Genomic DNA, 21,195 nt, shown 5'->3' on the forward strand with positions numbered 1-21,195 from the left:
TTCTCAGTCGTCATTCACTATATCCAGGGGAGTGGTCTCTTCACCAGGATGTGTCTCCCAGAGATAGATCTGATGTCTTCCCATTTGAACAACAACTTCCCAGGTACTTTGCAAGGTCTAGGGATCCTCAAGCAGAGTTTGTGGATGCTCTATTAGCTCCTTGGCCATTTCAACTTGCTTATCTGTTTCTTCCTCTGGTACTTCTACCCAGAGTGATCTCCATCTTGGCTTCACAGGATTTGCTCAGACTTGGCTTCACAGGATTTGGTATGCGGATCTGGTTCAGATACCCAGCTGCCCTCCTTGGCCAGACCTTCTGTCTCAAGGTCCGTACATGATTACCTGGAAATTGAGCAGTTAGTCCTTTATCTGATTCAGTTATTTAAACCTTAATTCAGGCCCTAGCCTGTAACTAGGAGGAAAATGTATGATAAGGTCTTGAAGGCCTTTATTTCTTGGTGTATGGTTCACAGTTTTTCTTGGGATTTTTTCAGAATTCATAGGATTCTGAAGTTTCTACCGGATGGTCTGGATAAGGGTCTATCTGCCAGTTCTCTAAAGGGGCTAATTTCTGCACTTTCGATCTTGTTTCATAGGTAGATTGCTAATCTTCCTGGTATACATATTTTTTCAGGCTTTAGATTGTATTAAACCTGTAATCAAGTCGATTACTCCTCCATGGAAACTTAACTTGGTGTTAAGGGTTTTGCAGCCTACTCCTTTTGAGCCTATGCATAAGGTGGATATTAAGATTTTTCCTTGAAAGGTTTTTATTCCTTTTGGCTATCTTTTCTGCTAGACGAGTTTCTGAGTGATCTGCTCTTTATTGTTATCCTCCTCATCTTATGTTTCATCATAATAAGGCAGGTTTACAGACTACTTTTGACTTCTTGCCTAGGGTTGTTTTTTCAGACAACTTTAGCAGAGAGATTTTTGTCCCTTCTTTATGTTCTGATTCTAAGAATGCTTCAGAGATATATTTGGATAATCTGGATGCTGTTAGCACATTAAAATATTAACTTGATGCTACTAAGAATTTTAGACACATTTCTGGTTCTAGAAAAGGACAGAAAGTTTCTGCTGTTTCTTTGGTTTCTTGGTTTAAACTTTTGATTCACAAGGCTTACTTGGAGGCAGTTAGGTACAGAAAGAAAAGAAAAAGTAGCATCTTTTAAGCACTCTGGGAAACACTAAATTAGATTGGTCCAAAAGAGAGGACACACAATGAAACGGAGGGGTTCTCAATCCTCACCTCATATTGTGGTGAGGATTGAGAACCCCTCCGTTTCATTGTGTGTCCTCTCTTTTGGACCAATCTAATTTAGTGTTTCCCAGAGTGCTTAAAAGATGCTACTTTTTCTTTTCTTTCTGTACTTAATTATCTATGTCTGCATCTAGCACCACCTGTTTGGAGGGCTTTCCCTAGCGGTCGCATTCAGGTTACTTATTGTATGATATATACTCCTTCATTATTTAATCAATTATTTGGAGGCAGTTCAGCCTTCACCGCAACTGATTACTGCTCATTCTACTAGGTCACTTGCCACTTTTTGGGATTTTAAGAATGAGGCATCAGCTGACCAGATTTGCAAGGCAGCTACTTAGTGTTCTTTGCAAACTGTTAAAAAATTCTACCATTTAGATGTTTTTCCTTCTTCAAAGGCAGCCTTTAGTAGGCTCAGCTTGATTTTTTCTTGCCTGTCTGATTTATTTTTATTTTATTTTATTTTATTACGAGTTTTTCGTTTTGAGCTGTGCGGTGTTAACGAGCAGTTTTCTCTCACCGCTCACTTACCTAAAGCGCTGGTATTACAGGTTTTTACAAACCCGGCGTTAAAAGACAAGAAGTGAGCGTTGAGCAAAATTTTGCTCCTTACCGCACTCCAATACCAGCGCTGCTTAAGTCAGCGGTGAGCTGGTCGTACGTGCTCGTGCACGATTTCCCCATAGGAATCAATGGGGAGAGCAGGCTGAGAAAAAGTCTTACACCTGCAAAAAAGCAGCGTAAAGCTCCCTAACGCAGCCCCATTGATTCCTATGGGAAAATAAAATGTATGTCTACACCTAACACCCTAACATGAACCCAGAGTTTAAACATCCCTAATCTTACACTTATTAACCCTAATCTGCCACCCCCGACATCGCCGACACCTGCATTATATTTATTAACCCCTAATCTGCCGCTCCGGACACCGCCGCCACCTACATTATAGTTATGAAACCCTAATCTGCTGCCCCCAACATCGCCAACACCTACATTATATTTATTAACCACTAATCTGCCGCTCCTAATGTCGCCGCAACCTACCTACATTTATTAACCCCTAAACTGCTGCCCCAACATTGCCGCCACTATAATAAACATATTAACCCCTAAACCGCCGCACTCCCGCCTACCAAACATTAGTTAAATATTATTAACCCCTAATCTGCTGTCCCTAACATCGCCGCCACCTACCTACATTTATTAACCCCTAATCTGCCGCCCCCAACGTCGCCGCCACTATACTAAATGTATTAACCCCTAAACCTAAGTCTAACCCTAACACCCCCTAATTGAAATATAATTTAAATAAATCTAACTAAAAATTCCTATCATTATCTAAATAATTCCTATTTAAAACTAAATACTTACCTATAAAATAAACCCTAATCTAGCTACAATATAACTAATAGTTACATTGTAGCTATCTTAGGGTTTATTTTTATTTTACAAGCAAGTTTGTATTTATTTTAACTAGGTAGAATAGTTATTAAATAGTTATTAACTATTTAATAACTACCTAGCTAAAATAAATACAAAAGTATCTGTAAAATAAAACCTAACCTAAGTTACAATACCACCTAACACTACACTATAATTAAATAAATTAACTAAATTAGCTAAAGTACAAACCCCCCCCCCTAAATTACAGAAAATAATAAACAAATTACAAGATATTTAAACTAATTACACCTAATCTAATAGCCCTATCAAAATTAAAAAAAAAACCTAGCCTAAACAAAACTATCAATAGCCCTTAAAAGGGCCTTTTGCGGGGCATTGCCCCAAAGTAATCAGCTCTTTTACCTGTAAAAAAAAATACAAACAACCCCCCAACAGTAAAACCCACCACCCACACACAACCAACCCCCCAAATAAAATACTATCTAAAAAAACCTAGGCTCCCCATTGCCCTAAAAAGGGCATTTGGATGGGCATTGCCCTTAAAAGGGCAGTTAGTTCTTTTGCGGCCCAAACCCTAATCTAAAAAATAAAACCCACCCAATACACCCTTAAAAAAACCAAACACTAACCCCCTGAAGATCGACTTACAGTTCTGAAGACCAGACATCCATCCTCAAGGAAGCGGCAGAAGTCATCATCCAACCGGACCGAAGTCCTCAACGAAGCCGGGAGAAGTCTTCATCCAAGCCGGGCGAAGTGGTCCTCCAGACGGGCAGAAGTCTTCATCCAGACGGCATCTTCTATCTTCATCAGCCAATCGGAATTAAGGTAGCCATCAGCCAATAGAATTGAGCTCGCATTATATTGGCTGTTCAGCCAATTGAATGCGAGCTCAATCCTATTGGCTGATTGGATCAGCCAATAGGATTGAAATTCAATCCTATTGGCTGATTGCATCAGCCAATAGGATTTTTTCTACCTTAATTCCGATTGGCTGATAGAATTCTATCAGACAATCGGAATCTAAGGGATTCCATCTTGGATGACGTCACTTAAAGGAACCTTCATTCGTCGGGTAGTCGTCGGAAGAAGAGGATGCTCCGCGTCGGATGTCTTGAAGATGGACCCGCTCCACGCTGGATGGATGAAGATAGAAGATGCCGTTTGGATGAAGACTTCTGCCCGTCTGGAGGTCCACTTCGCCCCCCGTTTTGGATGAAGACTTCTCCCAGTTTCGTTGAGGACTTCAGCCTGGTTGGATGAAGACTTCTGCTGCTTCCTTGAGGATGGATGTCCGGTCTTCAGAACTGTAAGTCGATCTGCAGGGGATTAGTGTTAGGTTTTTTTAAAGGTTTATTGGGTGTGTTTTTTTTTTTAGAATAGGGTTTGGGCCGCAAAAGAGCTAACTGCCCTTTTAAGGGCAATGCCCATGCAAATGCCATTTTCAGGGCAATGGGGAGCTTAGGTTTTTTTAGATAGTATTTTATTTGGGGGGTTGGTTGTGTGGGTGGTGGGTTTTACTGTTGGGGGGGGGTTGTATTTTTTTTTACAGGTAAAAGAGCTGATTACTTTGGGGCAATGCACCGCAAAAGGCTCTTTTAAGGTCTATTGATAGTTTAGTTTAGTTTAGGCTAGGGGGGGGTTTATTCTGGGGGGGGCTTTTTTTATTTTGATAGGGCTATTAGATTAGGTGTAATTAGTTTAAATATCTTGTAATTTGTTTATTATTTTCTGTAATTTAGTGTTTTGTTTTTTTTGTACTTTAGCTAATTTAATTTAATGTATTTAATTATAGTGTAGTGTTAGGTGTTATTGTATCTTAGGTTAGGTTTTATTTTACAGGTACTTTTGTATTTATTTTAGCTAGGTAGTTATTAAATAGTTAATAACTATTTAATAACTATTCTACCTAGTTAAAATAAATACAAAGTAAAATAAAAAATAAACCCTAAGATAGCTACAATGTAACTATTAGTTATATTGTAGCTAGCTTAGGGTTTATTTTATAGGTATTTAGTTTTAAATAGGAATTATTTAGGTAATGATAGGAATTTTTAGTTAGATTTATTTAAATTATATTTCAATTAGGGGGTGTTAGGGTTAGACTTAGGTTTAGGGGTTAATACATTTAGTATAGTGGCGGCGACGTTGGGGGCGGCAGATTAGGGGTTAATAAATGTATGTAGGTCTCGGCGATGTTAGGGACGGCAGATTAGGGGTTAATAATATTTAACTAATGTTTGTGAGGCGGGAGTGCGGTGGTTTAGGAGTTAATATGTTTATTATAGTGGCAGCGACGTTGGGGGCAGCAGATTAGGGGTTAATAAGTGTAGGTAGGTTGCGGCAACATTGGGAGCGGTAGATTAGGGGTTAATAAATATAATGTAGGTGTTGGGCGATGTTGGGGGCAGCAGATTAGGGGTTCATTAATATAATGTAGGTGGCGGCGGTGTCCGGAGCAGCAGATTAGGGGTTAAAAATGTTATTATAGTGTTTGCGATCCGGGAGGGCCTCGGTTTAGGGGTTAATAGGTAGTTTATGGGTGTTAGTGTACTTTTAAGCACTTTAGTTATGAGTTTTATGCTACAGCGTTGTACCACAAAACTCTTTGCTGACTTTTAAATGCGTTAGGGATCTTGGAGGTAGAGGGTGTACCGCTCACTTTTTGGCCTCCCAGGACAGACTCGTAATATCAGCGCTATGGAAGTCCCATAGAAAAAAGACTTTACGAAGCTTACTTAAGTCGTTTTGCGGTAAAGCCAAAAAAGTGTGCGGTACACCTATACCTGCAAGACTCGTAATAGCAGCGGGCATAAAAAAGCAGCGTTAGGACCTCTTAACGCTGCTTTTTTACCTTAACGCAGAACTCGTAATCTAGCCGTATGTTTTTTAAATCCCTCCCTTTATGTTATTACTTGTGGTCTCTAAGGCTTGGGTATTAGTACCCATGAGTAATGGATCATGGACTCTCACCATCTGTATGAAAGAAAACGTCATTTATGCTTACCTGGTAAATTAATTTATTTCATGGTGGTGAGAGTCCACAAGACCCCACCCTATGTTTTATGGGTTTAGTATTTTCTTTAGCATATCTTTTTTTCCCTGCTCCTTTTATGGTTCTTATTCCTTTTTCTTACCTCACTTTGCTTGGCTATACATTATAGACTGAGGTTATGTGTGAGGTGGGAGGGGTTTTATAGGGCACTTGGGGTTTTGGAATCTTTGCCTCCTCCTTGCGGTAGGGAAGAGTAAGTCCCAGAATTAATGGATCGCAAAATCTTACCACCATGAAAGATATTAATTAGGTAAGCATAATATATATGATAATGTTAAAATATATATATTTAGGAATATATAGGTATATATATATATATATATATATATATATATATATGTGTGTGTGTGTGAAGAACATTGAAATGTGCAACTTTTATTTTATCCCTAACCCTTTACTTAAAGGGACATTAAACCCAATTTGTTTTCATGATTCAGGTAGAGAATACAATTTTAAACAGTCCAATTTACTTCTATTATCTAATTTGCTTCATTCTTAAGATATCCTTTGTTTAAAAATAGCAATGCACATGGGTGAGCCAATCACACAAGGCATTTATGTGCATCCACCAATCAGCAGCTTCTGAGCCTATCTAGATATGCTTTACAGCAAAGGATATCAAGAGAATGAAGCAAATTAGATAATAGAAGTAAATTAGAAAGTTGTTTAAAATTGCATGCTCATTCTAAATCATGAAAGAAAAAAATTGGGTTTAATGTCCCTTTATGGTCTTCAGTCGTTCTAACCCAACGTGCGTTAAATTAGATTCGAGTGAATGTGTTTACTTGCAATACAGATGCAAATTAATGTGCTCACGATATTCTTATATCGCGCTAACTTTAGCGTGCCAATTGTAATCTAGCCCTAAATAGATATTTTGAGATGAAAAGCAAATATTTTATTGCGTTCATTAACAATAAATACGCATTTTTGTTATATTTTTTTCTGTACTTAAGCATTTAAAACATTATATATTAATGTATTCTAATTGTATGAATGCAACACAATGTGTATTTCAGTTTGTGGTGGTTTGCTTTCCGAATCCACTGGAGGAATTTTTAAATCTCCTGGGTACGATGGAGTCTACAATTATACTAAGAATCTGAATTGTGAATGGGTCCTTCAAAATCCAAACCATGTTAACTCATCAACTTATATCTCATTTCAAACTCTGCAACTGGAAAATCACCAGAACTGTCAAAATGACTTCATAGAATTCCGTTTAGGTAAGTGCTCAAGTTTTGTAAACAAAAAATAAAAAAGTAAAAAATAAAACAAACGACACACAAAACAGTAACAATATATATAAAAAGTAAATGAGATATGGACATTTGCACCAGTACATGCATTTTAGTAGCTCGTGCTTAACAGTCGACTTGTACACGAATACACATTTGTGACGAATATCAGATTTTCTTTTTGTTTAAACAAAATGAGTATCCGAATTAATGCACAAAGAAAATGCAAAACTACTGACAAAAATCATCAGTATTTATTAATTTCCTTTACTTTTTTAAGAGATTAATGCCTTAACGAACTCTGGAGAAAGCACAAAGCCAATTCTGTTCTTGCCAGAGCCCCATCCACACAAACAGGAAGCTTGGCTCCCAGGACCTGCACTAAAGTTAATGTCGGTCCTCGGAACCGAGAGCATTAAGCCTGATGTTAGCGTGGCCGGGGGTTCTGGCAAGAAGAGGATAGGGTAAAAAGTAAGTATTGTAGCTACAGGAGAACTTTCCACCTGTAGCTTTGAAACATTTCGATTCATTTTAACAGAAACGTGTGTAAATTTTTAACTAAAATTCAGTATTTGTTTAGTTTTAATCTTAACAAATACTGAATAGTGCGGCCACCTAATGTTCAAGGAAACTCATTTCCCTGGATATTTAGAACAAAATTTTTGCCTGAAACGACAATTTCTCGGCTAAACAGTCAAGTGATACATGTGTTTTATGTTTTGAGTGATGCACTGTAGGCCGCCACCTACATTATACTTATGAACCCTATTGCAGCCTACATTCAGTGTATTACTATAGGTTCAGTAGTCAATGTACTGTATCTTGGTTTATATTCATAGGTTTAAAAGTGAATAATGTGCCTTAGGTTCCGTCAGTGTTGCAGGTCTTAGGTTCAATAAACCTTCAGCTCATTAGTCAGTGCTGCTTCTTTTGCTGAACAGTCATTGCTACAAGTAACATTCAGTTGTCACTGCTAACCATCTTTCCCTTAACTATAGTTTGACATAGAGTGCTAGTAAGCAACTTAATGATTTATGGTACTAATTAATGATTTTATGAGAGTGCTAGTTATAAAATAGGGCACTAGTTAGAGACTTTATAGAATAGGGTGCTAATTAGCACTTTAATGACATAGGCTACTAGTTAGTGAATTAATAGCATAAGGCACTAGTTGGCAGTTTAATGGAATAGGGTACTAATTAGCTACTTAATGACATATGGTACTAGTTAGGGACTTAATAGCATATGTTGCACATTAGTGAAACTATCTAGTTTGTCTGGTGTTTTTATCAGGAATATAATGTACCACATGACATTGGTAATATGTTATGTTATCTTAAGGTAATGATTTGTAATGTATGTGTTGCAGGTGATGCAGATGGAGAACTGTTAACCAGGCTATGTGGCAACAATAAGCCTTCAGTTCCAGTTACCATTGTTGCTCCCCAGATTTGGGTACATTTTGTGAGTAATGCAGAGGTGGAAGCTCTTGGATTTAATGCCAGTTATACATTTACAGGTAAGTTGCAATAAGTTTATGTTTAAAGCCACAATTAATCCACATGTTGCAGCAGCCAGATGAGTCATATTTAGTTACAGAATGTGACTGTGAAAATAAAAAGTGATAAACTAAATAATACACAAATATAAAAGTAACAATGATATATAGGGTGTAAGGATATGGGTGATCTGTGGGAGTCCTCCTCAATTCCAGTGATTGAAGGGATTGAAGTGGTTTCTTGCCTCAAAAACAAAATAAGAAAAATATAGTGCAATGCAATTTGGTGAAAAAGAAATATTATCTTCACATTCGTAGTCCCACCAAAGGGTTACTCGCACTTTGCTGAGCCTACCAGGCTCTAGGTACAGACGCACACCCGGTTTTATACTGCCAGGTAACCAGGCAGTATGGTGGGACTACGAATGTAAAGATAATAATATTTATTTTTTCACCAAATTGTATTGCACTATATTTTTCTTATTTTGTTTTTGAGGCAAGAAACCACTTCAATCACTGTAATTGAGGAGGAATCCCACAGATCACCCATATCCTTACACCCTATATATCATTGTTACTTTTATATTTGTGTATTATTTAGTTTATCACTTTTTATTTTCACATATTTATTCACCAAGTGATTATTGTACTTTTGTTGAACAGAATGTGACTGTGCCAAGCTCAAATACCAGAGAGAGCTCTATAGACTGCACAGATGCGATTGGGTGCAATAAAATAAAAAAACTCACAGTATTGGTTTGATTTTTAAAAAAGCTGCTTTAACTAAGACCATTAACATTCATATCATTTCATTCACATCAGTTATGTTTCATAAGAATGTTTAGTTTTCCCTTCATTAACTATAGAAACGGAAGTGCCAACAAGCTCGGCCTCACCACTAGGTTAATAAACACATTCAAAAGAATTACAAAGAGTTCTTAGGCTCAAATTTATTAGTTTTCTAGACATGCCCATAGTCGATTTTCTCTGCAGCTATGATTTGTTTGATCAGTAAACTAGCATCAACAGGTAAGGAAATTGCAAGAAACACAACACCGTAATCATGAAGGGGGATCAGATGCCCGCGTCTCTTCAGCGTAAGCACTGTTGCTACACCACTATGAACAGACAGCTGCAGTAAACTATGGCCCTATCAAAGGTGTCAATGCAATCCACAAGAAATCCTAGGCAACCGCACTCCCATCACCGCCTCAAGAAAAAAATGCAAAGATTTATTGTAAAATATTAACCTGAGGCAGTTCATAAAATGCCACACAGGAAGTACCATGACTCGTCATTGACGCATTTCATGTGGATCCCACACTTGTTTATTGCTAAATGAGTCACTCACAAAAAACACTATTTATACCCTATGGATGAATCGCAGCTGGATCCTTTAAATAAATGAACCCTTGCATGGTATAATCAAGTACATATATAAGAATACAAGGTCACATTATTATATGAGAAAAAGAAATAACGTATAACACAATGTATAAATACATCACAATATAATAAATGCATGTTAAATAAAGATAATAGTCATTTCATTATGGCAACACATTCAATTAGTTCTCTTCTATTTCTGTAAGCAGTTAGAGTGATAGCTGCTTCCCTTCCAATCAACCTGGTGCCAGTGCTTGCCAATACCCCAAAAATATCAAATTATATTAAGATGAATTATTTTTTCATGTATTAATGTATCTTAATAATTTAGACATCTGAAAATACAAAATAAAATATATAGAACTCAAATTTTAACTACCCTAAGTACATAGACTGATCATTTGCTTTCATGCACTTAAAAACGTTGTTACCCTTTTTTAATTCTGTTATCACTAATAAACATATAAATCACTCAAATCTCTTTATGAAATATATCTGACCTAATCTGTTTTAATACTAAACTTTTTCCAGGGTTGACCAGCAAGCTGGGGCAACTGACTGATTAAAATAGGTTCCTTTTAACTTATGTAGACATAAAACATTCTGTGTAATGTGCTGCTGCTATCTAGATGCTATCAGGGAAGTGGATGATAACATTTAAATAGAAATCTGGATTAACAAGCAACCAAAATGTATATGTTATTAGTATATAAAATCAAATAATTGTAAATGACTTGCTTTTTATAATGCATTTGTTTAATAAATGTTTGTTTATGGAAATACATACAGTACATATGTAATTATATCCACAAGTGATATTTCATCGTGCTCAAATTACCACAAAATACAACAAATGCAGAAACGGACCTACTCAACAGAGGGCCCTGGGGGGGGGGGGGGGGATTTGGGCCTCCAAAGCTAATTATATGTAATGATTCTGCACTCACCTATGTATAGACTTGCTTCTATGGGCCCCCTCAGCTCTTGGGCTCTGGTGCCACTGCACCTGCTGCACCAGGGGAGGTTCCACCCCTGAACAAATGAAGCCCAAGATCCTGCTGAAGAAATTAGCAAAAGTAGACTGAAATATTGTTCTTGTCATTATTCAAAAAGGAGAAACTTTTTCCTAGAAATACAAATAAATCAAGCCCAGCACACTTGTAATGCAGAATAGGCACAATAATTATGGATTAGGACACCAGAGACACTGCAGAAACACACTTTAATGGAGTATGTTATGACAGCAACAAAACTGTACAACTGTCTGAAGAGGAGTCATTCCATATAGAGATGTGCATTCATGTTTGGACAAATGTAAAAAAACTACAATTATTTTCTTCTATATTGATTGCATTAGACCAAAATGATAAACAAACAGCCCTTTAACAAAAGACACATAAACCAAATAAAAAAAGATAGTTGTTTTGTTCATGCAGTGAAAATTTACTTTAAAAGGCGCAAAGGCTTTCCTGTATACAGAAGGTCGTTTTTGCAGGTAGGGATAGCTTCAAATGTTCAAATGTATGCTATTTAGGTAGGCAAGACTTTTATAATATTCAGTCCCTGTCAGTTGATTGATTCTGGTCTAAGCCAGTCAGTTATGGCCAGTCCTGACCTCATAAAAAAGTACATTTAAGTTTCTACCCTGAAGATATTTCCCAATTCTGAATTTCCATCTTAAGAAATATTGAACTAAGCAAAGGACATTTTTTGTGTGAAGAATAATTCATCCAAAACCATTTGTTTTCTATGCACACATCTAATTCTACATACATGATACTGCAAATAAAGATTTTATGATAACTAGTATCTTGTATTTGAAATAATACTCATATACACTCTTAAATATTACTCATATACACTCTTAAATATTACTCATATACACTCTTAAATTCTATATATTTTCATTTTTATCTCATTGTATTAATAGTACATAAGAGTTTTAAAATTAATTGATGGTATCCTAAATTCTAAAAGGGATTTAGAGATCTCACAATAAGAAAAAAAAAGAAACCATCAGCAGGTACAGGAGATGAACTATATGTAGAAAATCTGAATTTAAAATGTACTTCTGGAATGTTTTTATAATTTAACATAAATTTACTTTCTTATGTACACATGAACATGCCTGCAATAACTGATAAATTAATTAAATAACTTTCAAACCTTGTATAGTAAACATTTTTATTTTTCTCATAATTATTCGTGTGTTTCCTTTCAGGGTGTGGTGGTATACAGACTGGTGAAAGTGGAGTTATATCAAGCCCTAATTACCCTCAACCTTACAACAATGAAAGCCATTGTGCTTGGTTATTGGATGCTCCAGAAGGTTATACCATATCTGTGAGTATTTTCAAGAAAAATGATATATGAAAGTAACAGAATAATTATGTACTCATTATGGGTCAGATTACAAGTAGTGCACAAACATGCAAACTATATAGAGTGCTGATACAAATTGAACAAAATCCATGCCACTTTCATTTTCTTGCTCGATTTACATGTGACAGGTTCAGCAGGTTCATTTTTGTTCTGCCTTGTGATAATTTCATGAGCATATTAATTTCACTAGCAGAAACAAAGTAGTTTGTACTCCCACAATGTTTAGTGAAGGTTTAAAAAACAAATGAATAAAAATGTCAAAAATAAATACCGAGTATCTCTGCAACACAGAAAAAATGGAGCGCATCCACAATCTAAGTGCAGTATAAAAGACAACACTTTATTATAAAAGTTAAAAGATTTGCACTCACAAAGATGCCCTCAAACATATGAGGTATGTACAAGCCTTCAGTCGTTATATCTGTCCCAATTCAACCCAGTCATCGAATGTTTAGCTTCCGTCAATGACTTTTTTCCTGACTCTGTGTTAATAACATATGTCTATTATGCACTGTGTCATGAGATGCAGGACATATGCAGGACACAGCAATGATGGTACAACTCTATTTTATTACAGAGCATGGAAACATACATCTAGTCAGGTTGATTTCACTAACTAACTGCGACACAGACTACCGGACCTAAGCCCTGCCCCCAACTAGTGACATCACATCCTGCTCTCATCACATCTTCCCCTTTTTCAAAGGCGAAGCATACATTTGAATATAACAAATAACAAGGTATACGAACAGAGTATACAACAACATTTATTTTTCGAACAATATATAAACAAATAGGTTCAGAAAATATAAACACATAAATTACATCCTGACTTGGACATCGGGGTAGACTACCCTAGTCCACAGTGACCATGGGATTATTCTGCCCATACTTCTGGTCACTGTTCTAGCTAAAGTCAGTCCCTATATCGGGCCGGAAGTCTCACCACTCTTCCGCTTGATGTAACTTTGCATGAACTGTCCTCTGATACAGAAGATGGTGAATTAGAGTCCGCTGGAGGCAAATATATATCCCCGCTGTGATCTTGCTGAGGGGAAGGCACCTCTCTTAGAACAGGGGATCCCACCGGCGGTGGTACTGAGGCATCCAGTTCCAGACTCTCAGGTACAGGCTGAAGATGTCTTCGGTTACGGCATGTAACCGTCCCTCCCTCAGTAAGGACTGTATAAGACCTTGGTTCTGGAGAGCGGCCAACTACCGTAGCAGGCGTCTTCCATTTCTTCTCATCATCCAGTTTAATTCTGACAGTTTGCCCCGCATTCAGTTCCTGTAAGGGCCTGACAGAATGTCTCCTGTCGTAGAAGAAACGATAACCCTTTTTGGCCTCTTCATCCCTCCTAAGGACTTTGTCCCAAGGAACAGGGCCAGGCGGTTTGAAGACACCCACTGAGGGTAAAGTGGTGCGAATCTGGCATCCTAGCATCAGCTGTGCCGGGCTAAACCCGGTAGCTTGAATGGGCGTCACCCTGTATGACAAGAGAGCCAGGTACGGCTCAGATTGCTTTAGAATGAATTTTGTTGTTTGAACTGCCCTTTCAGCCATTCCGTTGGCCTGCGGATAATGTGGACTCGACGTGGAATGTACAAAGTCATATTCCCTGCTGAAAGCACTGAACTCTGTAGAAGCGAACTGCATACCATTATCACTCACCAGCTCCATTGGAATGCCTCACCGGGCGAACAAGCTCTTCAGGCGAATGATAACGGCTTGACTTATGATATCATTCAGGGGTGCAATTTCCAAATACCTGGAATAGTAGTCGATCACAACAAGGAACTTTTTTCTGTGCAGTTCACACAAATCAGCAGCTATTTTCTGCCATGGCCCCGCAGGCAGCGGAGTAGAAATCAAGGGCTTCCTTCTCTGAGTAGGCCGGCGTTCCCGGCAAAAGGCACATTTAGACACGTGATTTCCAATGTCGGAGCTGATCCCAGGCCACCACACAGCTGTAGCTGCCCTTTCTCTGCACTTTGTAATGCCTAAGTGGCCATCGTGAATCCTGTTTAACATCTCCTTCCTCATGCTGACAGGAATAACAATGCGGTCTTGGAACAGCACCAACCCCTCCAGCTCCGTGAGCTGCGACCTCTCTGGCTGGTAAGCACTTAAAGACATCCAGGCTGCCCGGCTCTCGGGCCAGCCTTCTTTTATGTACTTTATAACCTCTTGCAGATCTGTATCCAAATATGTCTCTTTCTTTATTTCCTCCAGTTTCCTTGAAGAAATGGACTTAGAGGCCAGAACTGAATCAACATACACTTTCACATCAGATTCTGTGGAGGACTCTTCAGCAGCAGCCAGCGGGAGCCTGGATAGTGTATCCGCCACAACCAGTTGTTTCCCCGGCACATGCACTGCCTGAACATTGAACCTGAGCAGTATCATTAAAAGTCTCTGGCATCTCAAGGGTGTTTTGTCAATGACATAAGAGTTGATTAGAGGGACTAGCGGTTTGTGGTCAGTTTCCAGACTAAATTTCTCCAAACCCACTAGATAACGCTGAAAGCGCTCACAGGCCCAAACTGCAGCCAGGCACTCTTTCTCAATTTGAGCGTATTTCGACTCCGCAGCCGTCTGTGTGCGGGAACAGTAGGCGATGGGCTATAGTTTATTTTCATTTAACTGCAGGAGTGCAGCCCCCAACCCATAACTGCTTGCATTGGCACTAACCACAGTCTTTTTTGAAGGGTCGTAGAACACCAGCACTGGGGCAGACCCCAGCAGGGACTTGGCCTCGTCTTTCTTAACCCCTTAATGACAGAGGACGTACCAGGTACGTCATAGGAAAAACTCCCCTTAGTGACAATTGACGTACCTGGTACGTCCTCTGCCTTTTGAAGTGCTGGGAGCGATCATGATCGCTTCCAGCTGCTTACAAGGGATTGTAGTGATGTCTCAATATTGAGACATCACTGCAATCCCCTATATTACCCACCGATGCAGAAAGGGCCACTCTGTGGCCCTCTCTGCATCGGCCATTGATGGCTAAACATTTGTTCACGTTGGTGGGTGGGAGCAGCTTCCATCGGCACTGTTTGCCATTGTAATATATTGCCTCTCTTACCGATCTTGTCGGCGATTGTGGGCTGGTGCGGCCGGCGTGTGCGAGCGTGCGCCCGCGTGCACGCAAAATGTGCATAAAAAAAAAAAAAACAATACAGATGAATGCTGATCTCTGTATTTTAGTAAGGGATCTGGGAGGGGGAGGGATGTAGATTGTTGAGGGGGGCCAGCTACACTACAGAAAACAAATGCTTTACATAAAAAAGTAAAAAAAAAACAAATTTGGGGGGCAAATTGGGTACTGGCAGACAGCTGCCAGTACCCAAGATGGAGGCATATATGTAGAGGGGGTCCAGGGGAGTGTTAGAGAAATGTATGGGGGGATCAGGGAGGTTGTGGGGTAAGGGGGGATCCATCACTGCAGACAGTAAAAAAAAAAAAAAAAAAAAGCTTTTTATTTCAGTACTGGCAGACTTTCTGCCAGTACTTAAGATGGCGGTGACAATTGTGAGGTGGGGGAGGGAAGAGAGCTGTTTGAGGGGGGTCAGGGGGGATCAGGGGGTGGGATGTGTCAGGAGGGAGGCTGATCTCTACAATAGAGCTAAAAATTAACCCTACAAGCTACCTAATTAACCCCTAACTGCTGGGCATATTACAAGTGTGCTGCGCAGCAGCATTTAACGGCCTTATTATTACCAAAAAGCAACGCCAAAGCCATATATGTCTGCTATTTCTGAACAAAGGGGATACTAGAGAAGTATTTACAACCATTTGTGCCATAATTGCACAAGCTGTTTGTAAATAATTTCAGTGAGAAACCTAAAATTGTGATAAATTTAACAGTCTTTTTTTTATTTGATCGTATTTGGCGGTGAAATGGTGGCATGAAATATACCAAAATGGGCCTAGATCAATAATTTGGGTTGTCTACTACACTACACTACACTAAAATTAAACCTAAAAGCTCCCTACAAGCTCCCTAATTAACCCCTTCACTGCTGGGCATAATACACACGTGGTGTGCAGCGGCATTTAGCGGCTTTCTAATTACCAAAAAGCAACGCCAAAGCCATATATGTCTGTGTTATAACTACAATATTTAAATGTTGTGTAGCTGTAATAGCGGAACAACCACAGGAAAGACTTAGCCTGCAGTGTCAGTATTAATACAGCACTTTAATAGTAATGGATGATTCCCAGCAGCGGTGTAAGAGTGAAACTGAGTGTTTGCAAAGTAATACAGCAGGTAGAGGTTAGGATAACTGCTGATATAAGTATAAATGACACTATGCAAAAATATACGACTGATATGTTCTTAGTACTTTGATTGTTGCAAAGCATAAGATATGGTTAGAATGCAGACTGGAGATTTAAGCAGCAAATGATAGAAAACAGGTTATCCAATAGATAAGCAAAGTATTGCAAGCAAGGAATGGCAGACAAATAACAATTAGCAGTTCAATACAGATTGAGATATACTTGCAAGTACTAGCAGCTGTAGTAGAATGAATCCGGTGGTTGGTGTATGTTAACACGATGAGAAGGGAGCAGTAGCAGTGTCCGTGAAAGCTACTGGAAGGTGTGAGCGTGGAACAGCGTGTAGATCCGGCTGTACAAAGTCAATCCGCTGGAAACAGGAAGTGTTCTGTAGCTGAGAACGGAGAGGAGCTGAACAGCAAAATGTGTAACAAAAGAGTCAGGTACTTTGTTCAGGATAGCGATGAAGGCAACAAGTAGCCTAATAGGTAAAAAGGCTTGAGGCTCAATATCTGTAAGCTGGAGTGGAGGAGTGTATCCTTTAACCTGTGCCAAACAAAATAATCAAGCAAAGAGGATAGCAGGAAGTGCACTTATAAAGCAAAAGAAGGTGGGGCTGAATTAAAGGGGACATTACAGACCCCCCCCTTCAGGGCATCATCACCGAGGATGCATTGGGTTTCTGAGGGTAACATCTATGAAAAAGAGCAACAAGACGTGGAGCATGGACCAGAGAGTGCAACAACCAAGAGTCCTCCTCCTGCCCATACCCCTTCCATCGAACCAAATACTGCAGTCTCCCACGATGTATACGTGAGTCGAGGACGCTATCAACTTCATATTCCTCATGGTCCTCGACAGTAACAGGTGGTGGAGGAACACTTAAGCGCGGAAATTCTTCACTGGTTCTGTAGGGTTTGAGCAACGATATATGAAAAGAAGGATGAATCTTGTATTTCTCTGGCAGGTCCAACACAACAGTTGTTGGGTTGAGAATACGTAGAATACGGAATGGTCCGATGAATTGACTACCCAATTTCTTAGAAGGTATAACAAGTTTAAGAAATTTGGTGGAAAGCCACACTTGGTCGCCTACTTTATAATCAGGACCTGGACGATGTCTCGTATTATAGTAGTGTTGTTGATCAGTCTTGGCTTTGTGTAAGTGAACTTTCAGTAGTTGTAGGGCATCCTGTAGATTGGCTAAGTAAGAAGTGACAGATGGTGATGCAGAATCTATTTTAGGCAGTCGGATGGTTTGAGGGTGATAACCATAAGTGGCATAGAAAGGGGTCATCTTAGTTGAGGTCGATACAGAATTATTATAAGAGAATTCGGCTAAGGCCAAATGATGGAGCCAGTCATCCTGCTGGTGTGTAATGTAGCATCTAAGATATTGTTCAAGGATACCATTCACTCGCTCAGTGAGGCCATTAGTCTGGGGGTGATATGCCGTTGAAAGTCTAGGATGTATGTTTAACAGTTTGCAAATTTCCTTCCAGAAATGGGAGGTAAACTGAGAACCACGATCTGTTATAATGACATTTGGTATCCCATGTAGTTTTACAATTTGTTTTAGGAAGGTATCAGCTGTTTGGGAGGCTGTGGGTAAACTTTTTAAAGGTATAAAGTGAGCAAGTTTCGTCAAATGGTCGACGACTACCATGATTGTGTTGTGATTTTGTGATGGTGGAAGTTCCACTATAAAATCCATGGAAATTACAGTCCAGGGAATATCAGGAATAGGAAGAGGTGTGAGATAACCTATTGGTTTTTTCCTCTCGATTTTGTATCGTGCACATGTCTCACAAGATGTGACATAATCTTGTATAGTTTTACCCATATTTGGCCACCAGAAATTCCTTTGCATTAGTTCGGTTGTTTTGGTTATACCTAAATGACCAGACAGAGGATGATCATGATAATGATCTAGGATTCTGGATCTTAATTGTTTTGGTATGTACAATTTCTGATTCATTGTGAGAAGACCGTTTGGTTCTTTGTGCAATTGAAATTGTGTAGGCAGCCTGTCACTTTCTAAAGCCTCTAAAATATCAACTTCAAGATTGTTTAAAGTTCCGATTATTTTATGAGAAGGTATCATTTGTAAAGTGTCGTCTGTGTGTGGTCTGTTATCTGACAGTCGAGAAAGGGCATCAGCTTTGAGGTTTAGTTTGCCTGGTCTGTATGTTATTAAAAAATTAAATCTATCAAAAAAAAGTGACCAACGCACTTGACGGGAAGATAATGTCTTATTCTGTCTTAAATATTGAAGGTTTTTATGATCAGTGTAGATAATGAAAGCTTTGTCAGTGCCTTCCAAGATATGCCTCCAGACCTCCAGTGCACATTTTATTGCCAGCAACTCCTTGTCACCTACTGAATAATTAACTTCAGCGGGTAACAACGTTCTGGAATAAAAGGCAATGGGGTGAGTAGGATGTTTCTCATCAGATCTTTGGGATAAAACTGCACCCAAGCCCGTGTCTGAGGCATCCACCTCCAGAATGAACTGACAAGTATGATCTGGTAAACTTAAAATTGGAGCGGTAGTAAAACAGTCTTTTAGTAAGTTAAAGGTTTGATCAGCATCTGGGGTCCACCGAAATGGAACTGCCTTTCTGGTTAGATTTGTGAGTGGTTTCACAATAGTAGAAAAGTTGTATATGAATCTACGATAAAAATTAGCGAACCCTAAAAATCTCTGTAGAGATTTCAAGTTAGTGGGTTTGGGCCAGTTCTTAATTGCCATCACTTTTTCGGGATCCATCTGTACTTTGTCAGGGGAGATAATATAACCTAAAAATTTTATTTCATGTACATGAAATAAACATTTTTCTGCCTTTGCAAATAATTTATGTTCACGAAGTCTTGTTAAGACCCACCTGACATGTTTTATGTGTTCCTGTGTATCTCTAGAATAAACCAAAATGTCATCGAGATAGATGATAACACACACATCAATTAGATCTTTGAAAATGTCATTTATAAAGTGTTGAAATGTGCCAGGGGCATTGCACAGCCCAAATGGCATAACCTTATACTCAAAGAGTCCGTACCTCGTTCTAAAAGCTGTCTTCCACTCATCCCCCTCCTTGATTCTTATTAAGTTATAGGCCCCCTTCAAATCCAATTTAGTAAAAATGGTGGCGCCATTTAAGCGTTCTAGGAGTTCGGGGATGAGTGGCAGAGGGTAACGGTTCTTTATGGTAATTGAGTTCAAGGCCCGATAATCGATGATTGGTCTTAGTGACTGATCCTTATTAGTAACAAAAAACATGCCTGCAGCTGCAGGTGAGACAGAGGGTACTATAAAGCCTTTTCTCAAGTTGTCATCTAAGTATTCCCTTAAATGTTGCAACTCCTTCTGTGAAAGTGGATAAATTTTCCCGTATGGGATTTGGGAACCAGGGATTAAATCTATGGGGCAATCGTATACCCTATGAGGAGGCAAGACCTCAGCCTCTTTTAGATCAAAGACATCAGTTAAATCATGGTATTCAGCAGGAATAGCTATGTCTACTGCTCCAAGTAACTGATAGGGGAAACAAGTGGTTTTGCAGTAATGGGAATCAAATAAAATATTAGGTTTCACCCAATTTATACTCGGGTTATGTTTTTTCAACCATGTATATCCCATAATAATAGGATGTAAAGAGTTTGGTATTACATCGAAACTGAGATATTCAGTGTGACCATGATTTGTAGTAATTAACAAAGGTATGGTGTGCTGTGTGATGGGTCCGTTATGTATGAAGGAACCGTCAATAACTTTTATAAACACAGGTGTATGCTTATCAACACAAGGTATTTTATTTACAGAAACAAACTTAGAATCTATGAAACAATCATAAGCCCCGGAGTCAATTATTGCGTCAGTCTTGATTTGTTGGAGATCCCACTGCAAAGACAGAGATAATGTGAATGATTGGTGGTCTACACTTAATTTAGGTGTGGCAGAATTTATACTAGTCAGCTTACCCTTCTTTTGTCGGTTTAAAATTGGACAGGATGAAACTGAATGATCCTTATTCGCACAATAAAGACAGAGATTAGACATGCGTCGTCTCATTTTTTCCTCAGCTGATAGAGGACCTTTAATGGCACCTATCTCCATGGGTGTTTGTTGGTGATTATGTTTTTCAGTAGTGGGGAACAATAACCTTCTAGGGGGTGTGTCTGTTGATAATTTTTCAGAGCGTCTCTCCCTAAACCTACGGTCTAAAGTGGTTGCTAGTTTCATTAATCCTTGCAATGTATCAGGCATCTCCAGCCTTGAAAGTTCATCTTTAAGTGTGTCATTAAGTCCCAATCTAAACTGATTTTTCAGGGAAATGTTATTCCATTGGGAGTCAGTTGCCCACATTTGAAAATCAGTTATAAACTCCTCAACAGGACGTTTACCCTGTTTAAGTGCTCTGAGTTTAGTTTCTGCTTGAATCTGGGTATTACTATCCTCATATAAAGCTGCCATGGAAAGAAAGAATTGATCAATGGACTCCAAAATAGGATTATTTGACTCAAATAGTCTGTTTGCCCATGACCTGGGTTCGGCAGTTAAATAAGATATGGCTGTGCAGACTTTTATTTTATCAGAACAATAGGTCCTGGGTTTCATGGTGAATAGAAGATAACAGGCATTTTTAAAGTCTCTGAATTCATTTCTTTTCCCTGAAAATAAAGCTG

General features: G+C 38.9%; 1 protein-coding gene across 1 annotated transcript in view; it reads left to right on the plus strand.

Moving 5' to 3' along the window:
* CUBN (cubilin) overlaps positions 1-21,195 on the plus strand; it is a 749,121-nt gene that overhangs the window by 551,476 nt on the left and 176,450 nt on the right. Inside the window, exons 50-52 of the mRNA XM_053713984.1 lie at positions 6,743-6,949; positions 8,331-8,480; positions 12,067-12,188. Coding sequence (XP_053569959.1) covers positions 6,743-6,949; positions 8,331-8,480; positions 12,067-12,188 — 479 coding nt within the window. The remainder of the gene's footprint in view (positions 1-6,742; positions 6,950-8,330; positions 8,481-12,066; positions 12,189-21,195) is intronic.

Source organism: Bombina bombina, chromosome 5 (assembly GCF_027579735.1).
Source record: "Bombina bombina isolate aBomBom1 chromosome 5, aBomBom1.pri, whole genome shotgun sequence".
In the NCBI taxonomy this organism is placed as follows: Eukaryota; Metazoa; Chordata; class Amphibia; order Anura; family Bombinatoridae; genus Bombina; species Bombina bombina.